Genomic DNA, 17,267 nt, shown 5'->3' on the forward strand with positions numbered 1-17,267 from the left:
CCCCAAACAGCCACGCACAGAGCGGTACTACCGCTTGGGCAGGACGGTACTACCGCTGATAAGCGGTACTACCGCTCCCTCCCAGCGGTGCTGCCGCGCTGACGAGGGATGCAGGGTCCTGGCCCCAGAGCGGTACTACCGCGGAAGTATTGGCGGTACTACCGCCACTACTACCGCTACTAGTACCGTAAAACCCGACACGAAAAACAGCGGTCGAGAGTCAAGGCGGTAGTAGCCCGGAACCACTGCGGTAGTACGGCCGAAGATCGCAAGCGGTACTACCGCTCGGGGAGCGATACTACCGCTTGACGTGCTTTGGCGGTACTACCGCCGAGGACCGCGGTACTACCGCTGGGACAGGACAGGCAGGCACGGATAGGAAAGATAGCTCCAATGAAGCGGAAAGAAGCATCGGGTGTGATAAGGATGTGTACGTGTTGATTCCACCCTAGCCTTACCAAAACGGATCCCCTCTTGATAGTACGGTGACTCCTACGAAACTAGACCACCAGCAGAGAAACGAAGGAGCTACACCGTCTTGAATAAAACACCGAGGGGAGGTAATCATCTCGTGCCAAAGGATGAATCTTTGAAAGAACTCAACGCACACGATTAGTCCGCAAAAGCATTGTCATCAATCACCAAAACATCTTGGGGATAAATATGCCCTTACAACGAGTCCTTCCCCGAGCTTCTGCAACCGGTGACCGCTTTTTCAGACGAGTTCCTACAGGAGACGAGGGCAGTGCGGTGGCACGAGAGGGCAGAACAGATCGCCGACGATGTGAAGTGTTGGTCCCTGAGTGTGAAGGAGTGGAAGAGAGTGAAGGCAGAGATGGAGGGAGATCCAACTATCTCCCGTGAACGCCGGGAAGCGACCATTGAAGTTGCCAAGCAGCACTCCAACTGGGAGCTGCGCAATTTGGACCGGAGGATATACTTCGAGAGCAATGCGGAGGAGAGAGCCAGGATGCCGCCCCCAAATGCATCGGCGTTCGATATCATCAGCTGGGGAAGGGCGGAGGCGAAAACTCCAGCTGGCAAGGCAAGGTGGAAGTGCTTGAACGGTCGGATGCCGACCAGCGTTCCGCCTCCGCCTGAACCGGTGGATCCGCTGCCGTATTTGTCTCCACGTAGGCCTAACATACGAGGGGGGGGGAGGTTTATCCAACCTATAAACATGTCCATTGGATATGCATCTATGTTTTAGTAGAGGTTGTCAAAATATGTGGACAAGTTTGCTATTTGCTATTTCCTACTTATGAATCGATGTGTAAACTGTTTGATATTTGCTATGTGGAACCTTTATTAATATGCGAGCTCATATATTGCTGTCATATTTGTGAAACTTGTTGTGATATTGCTGTCATATTGAATTTGAAAACAAGCAACCAAATGAACTTGAAAAAACAAAACAAAGGACCCTACCGTCAGGCACCCTGGCGGTAGGGTTAGACATCCTACCGCCAGCCCCCATGGCGGTAGGGTGAACCTACCGCCAGGGTCCTTGCATATTTCGTTACAGAAAGTTTGTACGACAAAACCCTGCCACACCTTACCGCCAGTGGCTCTGGCGGTAGGTTTAGACCGCCTACCGCCAAGGCCCCTGGCGGTAAGGTACTATCCACGTCAGCACAGGCAAACGGCCGCCGTCCCCCCCATCACACCCTACCGCCAGGGGCTCAGGCGGTAGGCTGTGTAACCCTACCGCCAATGGCCCTGGCGGTAGCAAAAGGGTCAAATCCCAAAAATATTTCAAACCGGAGTCAGATCCTGATTTTATATCGCAAAAGTGTCAAAACGCAAAATTTTGCCGCTGCTGGCTGGCTGGGATGTGAAAGCGAAAGCCGAAATATAATTTGTCCCCTCTATTAATTACTCTTCAAAAACGCCTGTTCCGTGTGTTTTACTTGTGCTGTTCTTTTACCTGCGCTGTGCTGTTCAATTCTTGGCCCTATATTTTTTAGAACCCTGCATATGGTTTCAAGTAGATGCCGAGCGAAGGCGCAGTCTGTAAAATGCTCCGGAATGCGCCTCCCACGGCCGAAAGCGGTATCAAAAGTGCGGTAGATCGTCGCGCGCGGAGCTGGGCCCGCTCGTCAGCGAGGCAGGCAGGGTCCACGGGGTCAAAGCGAACTCTGTCTGTCTGTCTGTCTGACGACCAGCGAACGATGCGGGGCCCACCACGGTGGCAGCACCAGCAGCACCACCTACCCACCCACCCCCACATCGGCCGCGCGCCGCCCATGCCTCACCCCCCTCTCGCCGCCGCCCGCCGCCTCCTCCTCTCCTCGCCGCTCGCCTCCTCCTCCCGCGCCCGCCGCTTCCTCCCTCGCGCCATGGAGACCTCCACCACCGCCGCAGGTGGCGCGGCGGAGCGGGGGGAGTACGAGGAGGTGCTGGGCCGCCTCTCCTCGCTCATCACGCAGAAGGTGCGCGCCGACACCGGCAACCGCGGCAACCAGTGGGACCTCATGGCCCGATACCTCCAGGTACTCCGTCCTCTTCCTCCTCCTCCTCACGCTCTGCTCGAATCGCGATGGAGGAATTCCTTGTCTGATCTAGAGGGCGGATTTGCTTCTTCAGATTCTGGAGCTGGAGGAGCCCATCGCGCGGATGAAGGTCATCCACGTCGCCGGCACCAAAGGGAAGGTGAACAATCCACTTGACAAGAATTTTACTCCAATTAGAGTACCGATCGGATGCCGTGCGATGATTCTTTTCATTTCCCTGCTCCGATGTGTAAAGGAACTGCATCAGTAACGAGGCGTGCTAATTTGGTGCTGGGACTTACAAGCAACTAAAATGCACAGCATTGCGTTTTACATTGTCGACAACTAGTTTAGTGCTATTTGCTTGACATTGAGATGCAATGTTATCCATCGCAGAATGACACGTGTTGTGATTAATGATGGACTTTGGCTCCCTTATGGCTGGGGCATTCTAATTTGGTGCTGAAATTTTTTAAGCAACTAATGTGCGGCATTGAAGTTTTACCAAACCAATAAGTTTACTGCTAATTATTTGGCACCGCGGTGCAGTGTGTAACCAGTTACTTACAGAGCTCTCCTGGCTGGTAGTTGAAAAGTGCTGAATGCCACATCCTGCGATTAATCAACCCCTTGGCTTCCCTATGATGTAACTATTATGTGACGACACCATGGACCGTTTTGTGTAGGGTTCTACATGCACATTCGCCGAGTCAATCCTGCGATCTTGTGGCTTCCGTACTGGCCTCTTCACCTCTCCGCATCTGATGGATGTCCGGGAGCGGTTCCGGCTAGATGGGTAATTTCTTCATCCACTGTTCTTGCTCTTAGTTTTTCTTATGGTGCTGATAAGTGATAACGGTAGCTCCTTGTTATTATTCACAATAATTTCTTACTCCCTCCATTCCTAAACATAAGTCTTTTTAGAGATTCCAATAAGGGACTACATACGGAACAAAATGAGTGAATCTACACTCTAAAATATGTCTATATACATCCGTATGTAGTTTTTATTGAAATATCTAAAAATACTTATATTTAGAAACGGAGGGAGTACATCCGAATGTGCTGCACAGCCCTTTTACTTTTTTTCTTCTGAAAACTGTAGGGGAACACCTGACAGTGAACTTTGTTTAAATTTAGCTTTTCCTATGCTTAGGTACTATGCATGTGCTAACCTGGTGTTGATAAGTGATAACGATAGCTCCTCGTAATTGTTCACAATATTTTTTTGTATGCATATGTGCTGCACCATTCTTTACATTTAGCTTATCACTATGCTTAGGTATTATGCGTGCACTAACCTGGCCCCTAACTTGTGGTGTAACCAGGGTGGATATTTCTGAAGAGAAGTTTTTGAAGTACTTCTGGTGCTGTTGGAATAAACTGAAGGTACACGTCCAAATTTGTTAAACTCTGTGCTAGGTGCATAGGAGTGATGAAACATAGCTATCTTGTCTTTTCGTGCTGCTTTACTTATGTACCTGGTGGATAATGAGACAAATGGGCTTATCTTCACTCTTCAGGAGAAGACTGATGATGATATTCCCATGCCAGCCTATTTCAGGTTCATGGCCTTGCTCGCATTCAAGATTTTTTCTGCTGAGCAGGTATTATAGAAGGAAAACACTCCATACTCTTTTCCTACTGGGTTGTTTTCAGTCATTACATAAATCTAGCCTGAATAAGATTACTCCATGCAATGTTCCTTTTCTTCACCATTTCACTTGCATAGCATTGTGCTACAATCTATGATTTTAAGGTACAAAACCTATGTGATGATCAGCTATCACATATTCATTTTGAGATTTCTAAATTAGGTTCCGCCTATGCATTTTCAGAAGAACATTATTGATCTACTCACACATTTTTCTTGCCTCAAACAGGTAGATGTAGCTCTTCTCGAGGTTGGTCTTGGAGGGAAGTTCGATGCAACTAATGTGGTATGTGACTCTTCTCCAGTAACGTGCTCATTTTGTCTAGAGGACAAAAGAAGAATCTTGAACTATGCCACTTAAGTCTCTTGCCGGCCTTGTTCGCCTTAATCTGCACCCTGAGTTCCAAACTATACTAGGAGTGCGGGATATATTCATTTAGGTCCATCTAAATTCTTGATTCTTGTTAGTATTGAAGCATTCAAGTTTAGCTTCAATGTCTTCTGAACCCTTCTGAGCTTGGCAGAATTATACACTAAAACCAGTCAAATTAGAGCATGACCGTTGTCTGAATTTGGATCTCCGCAGGTTAAATCTTCTGTAGTCTGTGGAATATCCTCTCTTGGATATGATCATATGGAAATTCTTGGTTAGTCATGAAACTGGCAATTGAAGTACCCCTTTTATTAGGAAAGTTAGTTTCATGCTGTCATGTTTGTTTTTTTGCTGATGAGCAGGAAATACGCTTGGTGAAATTGCTGGGGAGAAGGCTGGAATTTTCAAGGTTTTCTTATGACTACTTTCCCAAGAAGTTGTTCTACAACATGTTACATATATTGCCTCTTTTTTTGTAACTGATGGTGTTTGTAGTTCAGAAAATACAACACATTACTTTCCCAAGAAGTTGTTCTATACCATATTAACATTGTTATTCACAGAAATTTCTTATTATGTTTGGCATCTTGGTGGCGTCTTTCGTTAACATTAACATTGTTGTTTACAGAAAGGAGTTCCAGCTTATACTGCTCCACAGCCAGAAGAGGCAATGGTTGCTCTCAAACGAAGAGCTTCAGAATTGGGCGTATGTTTTTTCTATCCGTTTTCATTTCCTTTTTGGTTGCTGCCCTGCTTGTTGTTTGTAACCACAATACTAGAAACAATGGAATACAGTTTCTGAAATACTATACTCTGCTTTTTGAAGATTTCACTCCAAGTTGTTGATCCTTTGAAGCCACATCAGTTGAAAGATCAACATCTTGGACTGCAAGGTGAACACCAATATGAAAATGCTGGCCTTGCAGTCGCACTCGCTGGTACATGGCTTGAGAAGCAGGGACACGTGGACAGAATGCCGCTCAACCACACTGTAAGTCTTGTCAATTCATGTTGCTTCTCCCAAAAACAAAGATGGTATCATAATTTGTTCATCTATGGTGGAATTCAGGATCCCTTACCAGATCAGTTCATTAGAGGGCTGTCAAGTGCTTCTTTGCAAGGCCGAGCGCAAATTGTTCCAGATTCACAAGTAAATTCAGAAGAGAAGGATCGGGATAGTTCTTTGGTATTCTATTTGGATGGGGCACACAGCCCTGAAAGTATGGAAATATGTGCGAGGTGGTTTTCCCATGCTACCAAGGAGCAGTCTCAGACTTGCAGCAAATCTCGGAAGGTATTTCTCACTGCCTGCCTAGCATTATCATGTTTGAGTGGACTTGCTTTTGCATGTATCGTTTCAGTCTTCTCCCTCATGCGGGTGTCTTCTATGGGACACATTGCAGATTCTTCTATTCAACTGCATGTCTGTGAGAGATCCTATGAGATTGCTTCCACATCTCGTTGATACTGCAACTCAAAATGGTAAGTTGAAACACTTGCTGTTGAAAATGCTCATGTGCGCTCATTTATGATTTTTTTTGCATGATATTGTACTTCTCTTGGATTGGTTGAATTTACTAACAACTTCAGTTCAAACCAAACTTACTGCATTGCTTGCTGCTTAGCCCTCTTTCAAGTCTGCTGCTTGTTCCAGTTTTCAAGCTATCTCATTTTGTTCAGGGGTTCACTTTGATCTGGCCTTATTTGTGCCAAATCAGTCACAACACAACAAGCTTGGTTCTAAGGCATCAGCACCTGCTGGGCCTGAGCAAATTGATTTGTCATGGCAGCTATCTCTCCAAGCAGTGTGGGAGAAATTACTTCATGATGATAATAAAGGTTCGTGTGAACTTGGTTGCTTACAAGCTTTAGTCATTTGTGTTATGATATGAGCTTCTATTCCACGGGGCTAACAGGCCAGCAGTACATATACATGCAAGGGAAATAAGCAAATAAGCCCCTAGATAACTACAAAAGCACAACCCTGTTCTAACAATTTCTATCACTTTTACTACTGCGTTGTGGTTTTCTAATTGCAACAATTGCATGGTCAGGCTGAAGATGATACTCTATATTAAATTGTGAGTAAACGATGCAGGTTCAAACAGCACGGATTCTGGCGAGACTAGCCTAGTGTTTGAATCACTGCCACTAGCAATTGAGTGGTTAAGGAAAAATGCCGTAGAGAATCCATCCACTTCTTATCAGGTGAAAGCTTTTCTCAGACTAACTTCTCTAAATTTTATAGTACAAAGCATCCATAATTAGCTAGCATTTTTACACTGCTTTGTGCTTCTAGATCACGATTACTGCTTTGTAATATGTTTAATTTTCTATCCTTTCGACATGGCACCACACATATTTATCTTGTCCTTGTTATGTTTGCAAGCTAATATGTCACACATGACGCTGATGATATGTTTGTGTGTAGGTCCTGGTTACTGGCTCCCTGCATCTCATCGGCGACGTACTGAGGTTGCTCAAGAAGTGACATTTTTTTGGAACAGTATACAGTTGGGAGCTGACACTGAAGTAGCCATACTGATAATGTGACCCCAAGCCGGGGCTCTTGATGTTTTCGAGATCTTCCCAGGACATGGTTTACAGAAATGTGACAAGCAGTTTGGAGGTGCTTTGCCTGCGATGCGAATGCGAATCGGGCAGCAAGGTGAAATGTGTTGTAGTATTTCTTTTCGCGAGAGGAGGGGAGCTTGTTTGTATTTCTCGTTTAATGCCTTTCTGGCCATTGTTGCCACTGTATTCCTCCTCATGTATCCCGGAAAGACGAGACGTCGAAAACTCAGACGGATGTCAGGGCGCAAGCAAAGCATGAATAAGCCAACAAGACGGCAGTTGTTATTATCTGAAAAAGAAGTTGTTGATGGCATTGATCTCATTTTCACCATGTAATGCGTGCTTTAGAGCTTCTGGTGAAGATGGATGTGATCAGTAACGCTTGCTGCAGGTCTATGATGATACTACAGTGACAGTGACAGGTGACACTTCATGTTCCTGAAAAAAATGACTCATTTATAATAATCTGTGCGTTGTCATCCTACATGCTACTTAGTTTTGTCATATATTCTATATATAATAAAAAGATGATGTCCATTAGCCTATTCTCTTAAGATGCGAATATACCATTTTAGCATGGCAACCAACTGCATGAAAAATGACTCATCTGAACATACAGTCATGCATGTAAATTTTCATTGTATCATGCTATTTATATTCAGTAAATATATTACAACTACAAAATAATTAAATACAATAAACCAGTATATTTTTAAATTTTAATTTTATCATATTTTTAATCTAAGTGTTTCATGTCCACACACGTGAGCAGAGTCCAGCCTCTCACGCCCATGCACCGCATGCACTCCTGCTTTTTTCGTTCTTTCGGAAAGGAGGTTGAACCCCTGCCCTTTGCATCATTGTGATGCACAGAACCAATTTTATAAAGTTGATGCAAGAGAAGAGGCCGAAGACATCAATAAGCAAAGTACTAACTTTGTTCCTATATACGAGATGTTTGGCATTTCGATTTGAATTTAGAAACATAGTGTGTACATAACAAGCGCAATTACGATAGGCCCAAGCCCATAACAAGCACAATTATGTTAAAGTTGAACTGCCAAAACGTATTATATTTAGAAACATAAGATGTATATGACAATCACAATTACGATAGACCCATTACAAGATATGAAGCACGATTACATTGAAGTTGAAGTGCCAGAACGTCTTATATTTAGGAACATAAGGTGTACATGACAAGCACAATTATGACAGACCCATTACAAGATATGAGTTTAAAACGTATGACTAAGGGCCTGTTCGGGAGCCCTCCGCTCCGTAGCTCTACTCCTGGAGCGGCGGGAGCGGCACCGAACACATCACCTCTGCGATTTCCTCGTTCTGGAGCGGAGCGGCCCGTAGACCATTTTCTGGGAGTCGCTAAAGTGGCGCTCCGTCCGCTCCGCATGTGCTCATTGTACGAGATTGCCCCTGGAGTTCAAAGTTTTCTTCCTACCTTTGCCACAACTTACCGGTTCGACAACCCAACAACGCCCCGACAGACGACTCACTTTAACTTCTGCCGGTTCCTTCAGCAGAAAATACAGGTGAGGAGTTGGAGTTGACTGCCGAACATGTTGCTGAATTCTAAAATTTGCTAATGGAGCTGGAGTTGAGAATTGAGGAGTGGAGTTGAGAATTTAGAGTGGATGGTTGCTGAACAAGCTCTAAGTTGACTTCTTCAACAACAACGCCTTCAAGAAGGGATATACGCCAGATACAACAAAAACAAGGATTTATCCTAGTTGCTGAGACCGACCAATTATGGTCAACACATCAGCAAGGGGACGACACCTTCAACAAGGTAACGACTCAATTTTATCGCTGCTGAGCCCGACCAATGAAGGCGAGAACAAGAGTTTTCACCACATAAATGAAGTGGTGCTCTAAACGGCATCTTGATAATGGATCTTCCGAAAGTCATGCCAGTTAGTACTCCATGCTACGCAGGAATGACGCTCCCCTGCCTTGGCATGGAGGATACTAGCACCTCACCAATGGAGGGGAGTGGCGACACGCCTCGCCTCATGTGAATTGCGCCGGTTTGCAGATAGCAATCGGCAGCTGCCATAGTTGTCGACATCGTCTGAACCATGGTCTGACCACCTAGATCGGAATCGAAGTAAGCGGTATAGGGAAATCATTCTCCACCGCTTGCCGCACCACAATCACATCATCGTCCATAACATTGCCTCACTAGCTATAGTATAAAATGTCACCCTGCATCATGGTGGCGAGATTTGCGTGCTTCCGGTCTCACATGATCTCGGCCGCTTACCAGTCACATATCAATGCTAATGAAAATAACTAGATACCACATATTTATTTTGTAGGTTGGCGAAGAAACGAATTACTAACATTGTTACTCCCCTGCAAAAAAAAAGCTTATAACTTATTAATAAAGGAGCTACCCTATGCAATTTGTCTGTCGCTCCAGCAGCACCAGGCAAAGCACTAAATTCATATAGAACATTGATATTATTATTTTTGCTTACAAGCCGGAATGTAGCCTCCTCACATGGAGGAGCAGAGGACTTACACTGACAACCTGACGAAGAACAGCTAATTCCAAACAAAACAGTGAACAAAAATACAAATACACATGAGTAGCCAATCCAAAAAGGGAGATAGGGACACTAGGCAAATGATTGGTACTAGAACATACCAACGAGCTTTACTAATTAGCAGACCCCGTTATTTTCCTCTTCGATGCCAAATATGTTGGCATGTATTGTCATGATCCACACTATGGTTACGAGGTCGCCGCCATGGCCGAGCTGCTTGGCATGGGAATCCCTGCTAGACCCTTTGGACGCATTCATGAGCAAAAGCACCCATGCATCAAAGATGAGATTCAACAACAGTTCTTCATCGGTGACCAACTCAGAGTAAGAACACAATCCCGGTATCAACTTCTGAAATCTTTGGTAGGACTTTCTCCCCATCTTCTCAACTAGGTCGATATACCCCCCTTTGGCAAAACAGCTTCGTAGCACACCGGCATATTGATTACCATCCGACAGAACAATGCTACTAGTACTATTTCCGTCCCCCATCTGTTCCAGGATAAAGGCAATCTTCTGCTCTCTTGTTTTGCAACTAGCAGGCCCCTTTTCGTCACTCAAATAGTCCTTCAACGCTTTTTTGGTTTCTTCATACTTGCTTGGCAGCTTACGGACTGGTAGCATGTTGGGGCATACAACCACGAGGAACACCAGGTAGTTAGACAGCTTGCTGATCAACTTCACATATTTTTGAGATTTTTCGTCTGCAAAGGCGACCTTTTGGAGGAAAATGTCCGTTGCCATGTGCCAGACAAGAATGAGCTCTTGCAACTCATCAGGATCAAACTGCACAACTTCTTCCTCCTGAACCTTGCCGGGTGTGTATGATAACTTCAACTTTTCCCATATGCATTCGAACAACAGACCCTTCAAATCTTGTGGAATCCTAAAGCCACGTCTGTCATGGTATTCGTGCCGCATCATGCTCTCCTGTGGTTGGAGGTACAACAGGCCGATCATACTACTTACACTTATTGGATTTTCGTTGTGACGAGTGCATTCATGTCGCAACCTGTACTGGCCCATGATTCCTCGCCACAACCTGTAGCTACTTGGGTGCTTCATGTCGAACCTGGAGCTCATAGACACTACAATGGTACGGAGCCGGTGCCATTTTCCATCACAGACAACTGCATGCTTTAGCCGCTGCCATCTTGAATCTTTGAAGAATGTATATGCCCAGGTCGACCCTAGTGCTCCCAGAAGCCATCTTACATCGAGTAGTAAGGTGGAGAACAACAATATGTAAGTGATAACAATATCTTCTACTGTTTGGAATTCTCTATCATAAGCATTTATAAGAAATAGCACGGCCCAGATGATCAGCGGGGAGACGATGCGGATGATGTAGCCAGGCCAGACGTGGATGACGGCTGCCTTGGTGTATATGAGGTCGTACATGAGGGAGAGCTCCATCTCCACCACCATCCACAAGACTATCTTTCTGCCGGTTTCACGATCGTCAGGATCCATGTCCAGCAAGCAGTCACAAAAGGCACATTTGGTGATAGGAAGCATGCTGTGAGCGACAAGCAGGGCCCATGGACACCAGTGTGATGAAAACTGAATCTCGTTTGCTGATTCTTCATCTTCATTAAGATCTTGATTATTCTCAAGTTGCCTCTCCCTTGTGCATTTATCCTCTCGTTTGCCCGTTTTGTCCTACCTTGTAAGCGGCTCACATGCAGCTTCCCAGCCAGCCAGCCAGCCAGGCTTGCAAAGGGGTGTTTTTTGTTGGATGTGTTGGATGTGTTCATTAAGGAATCGTTTCACGAAGGGTGTGTTGGACATTGCTTATACTGGTGGAACAAATCACTACTATTTTGACGCAAGAGGGAATCATGGATGCAAAAGCAAAGCAGAGACAGAAGATGCATGGGAACAAGTTGGAGCAGATACATAGCTCATCTATTTCACATGACTCATTTTGAGATCCTAATATACTATTGGATTTACATTTGAAACAGGTTTCCCACTGTATAATTTTTGTGACATGCACTTCGAGCCCGCCTCATAGCCAATGAATACCATCTTAGTGCTGCGGTCGTCGAGCTTCTTCAGCCCGTGCCGCGTGTTCTTGACGTAGGCAGTGCAGCCGAAGACACGCAGGAAGTGCACGGCGGGTTTCTTGCCGTACCACGCCTCGTACGGAGTCTTGCCGTTGACGCTACCGGTGTAGGACCTGTTGAGGATGAACACCGCAGTCGCCACGGCCTCCCCCCAAAACCAGCTCGGCATGTTCTTCGCCTTGAGCATGCTCCTCGCCATGCCGACGACGGTCTGGTTACGCCGTTCCACCACGCCGTTCTGCTGCGGCGAGTAGGGTGCCGTCAGATGCCTCTGTACGCCTTGATCTGCGAAGTACTCGCTGAGCGCGTTGGAAGTGAACTCGCCGCCCCGGTCCGTCCGGAATGCGCGCAGTCGTCCGCCTTGCTCTGCCTCAGCCGCGGCAACAAAGTGTTTGATGCTCGCGTCCTTCGCCAGCGACATCATAGCCCACATATACCGACTGTGATCATCGACGACGAGCATGAAGTAGCGCTTGCCGCCTGGGGTTGCCGGACCGATGGGCCCGCAAAGATCGGCGTGAACGAAATCGAGCGGCCCTGTCGCGCGGTAGCGCGCCTGGGAGGGAAACCACGTGGTCCACCAGCGGCATCCCGCGCACCATATCAGCGCGCCCCATGCGCCGGAGCGCGGCGAAGTGCTGGTGGCCCAACCTGGCATGCCACTTCCACGCCTCGTCGCCGCCGTGTGCTGCCAGGCAAACAGGATGCGCGATGTCCAGGCGCACAACATACAGACGTCTGCCATTTCGGCGTACCTGGGCCAACTCATTCTGGCGGCGATCGTACAGAGTCAGGACGCCGCCGTGGATCTTGGTGGTGCAGCCATGCTCGTCCAGTTGCCCGAGGCTGATGATGCTCGTCTTGAGACGCGGGATGAAGTAGACGTTTGTGAGAGCGCGGTGATCGCCGCTGCGCACGGTGAACGTGACCATGCCGCGGCCACGGATAGCCATGCTGGAGCCATCCCCGAACCCGACGCTACCAGTGACGCCCTCGTCCAGCTTCACGAACGCCGATCGATCGCCGGTCATGTGATTGGATGCGCCGGTGTGTGATGGTAACTCTTATATGTGGCGTTCAATATGTGGGTTGTTCATTTTCACGCAGACAGTGGTCGGTGTGTGATGGCGTTGGACGGATACTCTGAAAGTTGAAGCACAAGGTAGAGTAACGAGGAACTTAATTTTGCTTGAGTGTTGACTGTGAAGAAGACGAGAAGGGACTATAGTTGCAGGTGGAGTCACATGGAGTCTGGGAGTAGCAGCGATGCTCATGGCGTATCTCAAGTCCAATGTACATGGAAGTTCGACGCATGAATGAATTCAAGGCGGTGAAGAATATTCGCCAAGGTGGAGTTTGTTAGAGTTGTGTCAAATATTATTAGGTTACAATTGGACTTGTACTTGTATTGTGTTTAGATAGGATATGAAGTATTGTCCAACTAGGACACTTGTATCCTAGGCCTCTTATATATAGCGGGGATAGAGACACACGTTGTAACCTATGCCAATATAATAGCACAGGCACGCGGGGGAGCCGGCGGCGTGTGCCGGCGCCAGGGCGGCCGGGGTGCGGTATTGTGACGGCGTCATGGGAAGGAGCGCTTGTAGTCATGTTCCGGGGATGTAGCCATATCGGTGAACCTCGTTAACAAATCTCGGTGTCATGCCTCATGTGATTGCTTGGTCCTCGGTAGATCGACGGTGGCCTCGGATTTATTCTAACAAACAGTAACAATTGAATTATAGCTGGGGACATAGTTGTAGCATATCGGTTCAGTTCAATGCTAAAAGCACACACATATTTCAGCTCAGTTGAGTTGAGTTCTGGAAGCCAAAGAAAAGTACGCATACATGAATGGACAGTACGTGGACAATATGCATCGCGCGCGCGCACACACACCGGACTCAAAAACAAGGACACAAAGCATGCATTATTGAACCAAGAAGTAGGTGGTGCCGGGGACGATCTGGGTTCGCTTCGACTCTGTCATTTTTCAGGGTTGGCCGGAGTTGAGTCGGCGAAGCTAAAACCAGATCCCCGGAGCCCGTCCTCCACAGCCTCGTCCACCATCTTCCCCATCTCCGGCGTCATGTGGCTGCTCCAATCCCCGGCCACCCCCTTCCTGAAGTAGGCGTCGGCCTTGATGCCATCTACCGTCCTTCCGCCGCCCCGACTCGCCTCCACGTTCTTGAGCTTCTCCAGGCTGCACAGCTCCACGATGGCCTGCGGCACGCCTCGCTCCTCCTCCCCCGGCGAGAAGGCGCACCCCATGAACTCTGCCATCGTCCTGAGGTTCCCCACGGGGTCGCGGAGCATCTCCTCATACCTGAGGAACAACACGTTCCGACGGCTGAGGCTGGCCTCCCAGTACTCAACGACGTGCCGCCACTGCGGGCCGACGAGGCAGCGCCCCGCGCTGAAGAGCTCCACGGCCTCCCGGAGCGAGAAGGACTCCGCGTCGACGCCCAGGTGCTTCGACACCTTCCTGGTGAAGAAGCACGAGGAGACGAGCGCGTCCTTGGGGTCCCGGCAGATGTACACGACCCGGCCGGCGGCGGCGAGGCGTCCAGGGAGGAGGGAGAAGGGCAGGTGCGTGGCGAGCACGCGCGGGGAAGGGAGCGCCCCCAGCTCGGCCGCCACGGCGCCCACGTCGTCGGCGAACGCGAGGCTGATCTCGAGGAACGGAACGCAACCGTGCGGGCTGAGGCGGCGGAGCGGGTGGTCGTCAGCGGACGGTGGGTGCGTGTCCCGGTGCACGGTGGCGAAGGCGAGCGCCTTGAGCCACGTGGTGCCGGACTTGGGGAAGCTGGCGAGGAGCACGTCGTTCGGCCTCGGCGCGAACCGGTCATGCGCCGCCGGGAGACCGCGCGCCAGCACCGCCTCCGGCAGCCAGAAGCCGGAGTACTGGCGCAGCGCGAACGGCGGGCACCGCGTCTCCAGCGGCAGCTCCGCCATCTCCGACGCAAAGCCGTCGTCATGAGCAGAATCCATGGCACTGAGATCTTGAGAGCGCGGGTCGATGGCATGACAGATATATCTCATCTCGTCATGTGCGCTTGCTCGTTGTGGTTATGGAGATCTCATCCTCACACAGTAATTAGGAGCAAAAGCAGCAAGAAAATATTGGTGGCGTCGTGTGGTACCACACCATTCATCAAAGTGCCAGCGCATCTTGTGTTCTTGTCTCGTGTGATCATGATCAGAGCCCCCATATGTCCGCGAACACATCACAAACTCACGAGCCCAACGTGGAAAGATGGATATTTTTTTAGGAAAATTATAAGGAAAGATGGATGCTAACCTAGGGCTTCTTCAACAACTTTGTGTCCGGTCGCTCCTTTTTCGTCTCCAACAACTCGTCCATCGCTACGCTAGGGCTTCTTCTTCCGGCCGTCCATCGCTTGCTGTCATTGCCGACCACCATCGACATCTCCGACCCTACGCCGCCACGGCTCCAGACTAACCTAAAAGCATCTCTAGCCGCGTTCCCAACAGGCCCTTTCCAGGCGTTTTTTTCATGCCGGCGCCCAAAAATCGGCGCAATCGCGCCCTCATGAGCCCGTTTTTCGCCCTCAGGTCAGCTTTGCCATTGATTCCTCACTGACGGCGCGTCACGGGCGGCGTGACGACGTCTCCCCTCCCTGCCACGCATACACACAACGCGGGGCAATAAAACCCGCGGCCCCCCCTCGCCGCCGGCCACACCAGCCCGAACCCAAAACCAGCCGCCGATCTCTGCCTCCCCCCGTCCGCCGCCGAGCTTTGCCTATCTCCCTTTCCTCCCTTTCCCTTCCCTCAACAATGGCCGAACGCTTCCCCGGCGACGCCGCGGCGGCCAACGGCTTCAGCCGCCGCTCGCTCCAGGAGTGGGAGGCGCACCTCCACTTCAAGGCCAACATGCCGGCGCCGCCGGACATGTGTGCCGGGCTGACGGGGTGGAGGCTCAGCAACGGGGGCGTTCCCATCCCCCCGGTGCCCGACGTCGACGCGCGCCCCGGCATCTTCGCCGCCGAGGTCGACTGCATGCGGGCGTCCTTGACGGAGGAGCAGCGCGCCCTCCCCCAGTACGCCGCCGACAACCACAGGTCGTGGGTGGAGTACTTCCAGCGCCGGCAGCGGCTGGCGTCCACGAACGGGGCGCCGGTGGTGGGTGGCGTCAAGAACAGCGACAGGCGCCGCGTCTGGTTGGGCGTCCCCGGCCGCACACTCCACGAGGTGCTGGCGTACCTCGAGGGCGGCAATGACCCGCCGCTGGCATTCCCGGCCGCGGCGGCCCCCCCGGCCCCCCGCCGGAGCGTCGGGCCATGGGTGCCCAGGAGGTTCGGCTCCTCCTCGTCTTCCTCCTCTTATCAGTCCTCCTCCCGCTCCTCCTCCCACTCTTCCGGCTCACCGGCGCTGTTCGGCGTCAAGGCCGAGCCCACCGTGGAGACGCCGCTTGGTCGGCGCAGCCGCAACGCCGGCATCGTCATCAACGAGGGCGACAGGCGAGCGTCCTCCTCGGCTCCTCCGTGCTACATCAGCCAAATACGGAGCCGGGGCTCGCCGACACCGTCAAGGGGGAGGAGCTCGACGACGCGGTGGCCCTCAAATGGGCGCGCGATGACCGGGCCCAGCTGGAGCTGGAGCGCCAGCGCCTCGCCTACGAGCGCTTCGAAGCTCGGCGCCGTGGCCGGGACGAGGGAGGCGTCGTCGTCCTTGACGACAGCGATGACGACGCGCCGCCGCCACCAGTCCGCCATGGCGACGCCGGGCAGGGGTCCACCAGGGGCGGCCGCGCCATCAAGAAGGAGAAGGCCGCCGCCGTCGACGAGGATGACGGCGACGTTGGCGACTTCGCCGCGCTCAGCAACTTCTTGGCCCCTTAGTTAGGTTTTTTTTTAAAATAACTTTTGTAACATCGAACGTGTCGTATATATGTTAAGTTTGCTGAATTTAGCCGAACGTTTTGTCCAATTTGCCGAACTTTGCCGAATTCAGTTCTTTTCAAAAAAAAAAAAAACCACGTCTGGAGGCGTCTGGGTGCGACCCTGGGGCGAGCAGCTGGGAACCCACTCGCCCCCGCGCCGATTTTAACGCCGGCTCGCCCCCAGGGGCGCGTAAAATCGCCGCCTGGGAGGCCAATGCTGGAGATGCTCTGAGCTCTGAAAGGTAGACCATACTATATGCATGGTTTGACATTGCAGTTAGAGTAAGATTTTTTGTTGTTGGCTAATTTCAACTAACAAATAATAATCTCATTATCAGGAAAGCTAAACGGGTTTAAAACGTGGCTATAGTTCGTTAGATCCACGTGGGAGTATGTACTCGTGGGAATAGTGAGCGTGAGTGTAGAATAGTGACGCTACATAGAAAATCTAGTAAAACGGTGTATAAAATGCAATAATTCTGATAATAATCTTTTTACTATATATATAAGGGTGCAGAATAAGTTATTCTTCGTCCGAGGTAACCTTGTGATCATTTTATAAATAAATTGTATTTGAAATACAAATAGTTATATTGATATTGATCACTTCGTGAAATTTGGCATAAGAA

The 17,267-nt window shown here is 49.7% G+C and overlaps 2 protein-coding genes across 2 annotated transcripts; one reads left to right on the forward strand and one right to left on the reverse strand.

Moving 5' to 3' along the window:
• Positions 1-2,224: 2,224 nt before the first annotated feature.
• Positions 2,225-7,415, forward strand: LOC119292355 (folylpolyglutamate synthase-like). Its single transcript, XM_037571203.1, has 15 exons — positions 2,225-2,492; positions 2,587-2,652; positions 3,179-3,288; positions 3,821-3,881; positions 4,016-4,099; positions 4,376-4,432; positions 4,733-4,793; positions 4,882-4,928; positions 5,148-5,225; positions 5,346-5,510; positions 5,589-5,813; positions 5,923-6,001; positions 6,200-6,358; positions 6,618-6,727; positions 6,951-7,415. Exons 1-15 carry the CDS (start codon positions 2,247-2,249, stop codon positions 7,008-7,010), a joined length of 1,608 nt encoding a protein of 535 aa, XP_037427100.1. The 5' UTR covers positions 2,225-2,246; the 3' UTR covers positions 7,011-7,415.
• A 6,068-nt stretch (positions 7,416-13,483) lies between these two features.
• On the reverse strand, positions 13,484-14,911 carry LOC119294349 (cytosolic sulfotransferase 7-like). Its single transcript, XM_037572553.1, has one exon. The coding sequence runs from the start codon at positions 14,772-14,774 to the stop codon at positions 13,719-13,721; it is 1,056 nt and encodes a 351-aa protein (XP_037428450.1). The 5' UTR covers positions 14,775-14,911; the 3' UTR covers positions 13,484-13,718.
• Between the last annotated feature and the right edge of the window lie 2,356 nt (positions 14,912-17,267).

The sequence above is a fragment of the Triticum dicoccoides genome, chromosome 4B, assembly GCF_002162155.2.
Source record: "Triticum dicoccoides isolate Atlit2015 ecotype Zavitan chromosome 4B, WEW_v2.0, whole genome shotgun sequence".
Classification (NCBI taxonomy): Eukaryota; Viridiplantae; Streptophyta; class Magnoliopsida; order Poales; family Poaceae; genus Triticum; species Triticum dicoccoides.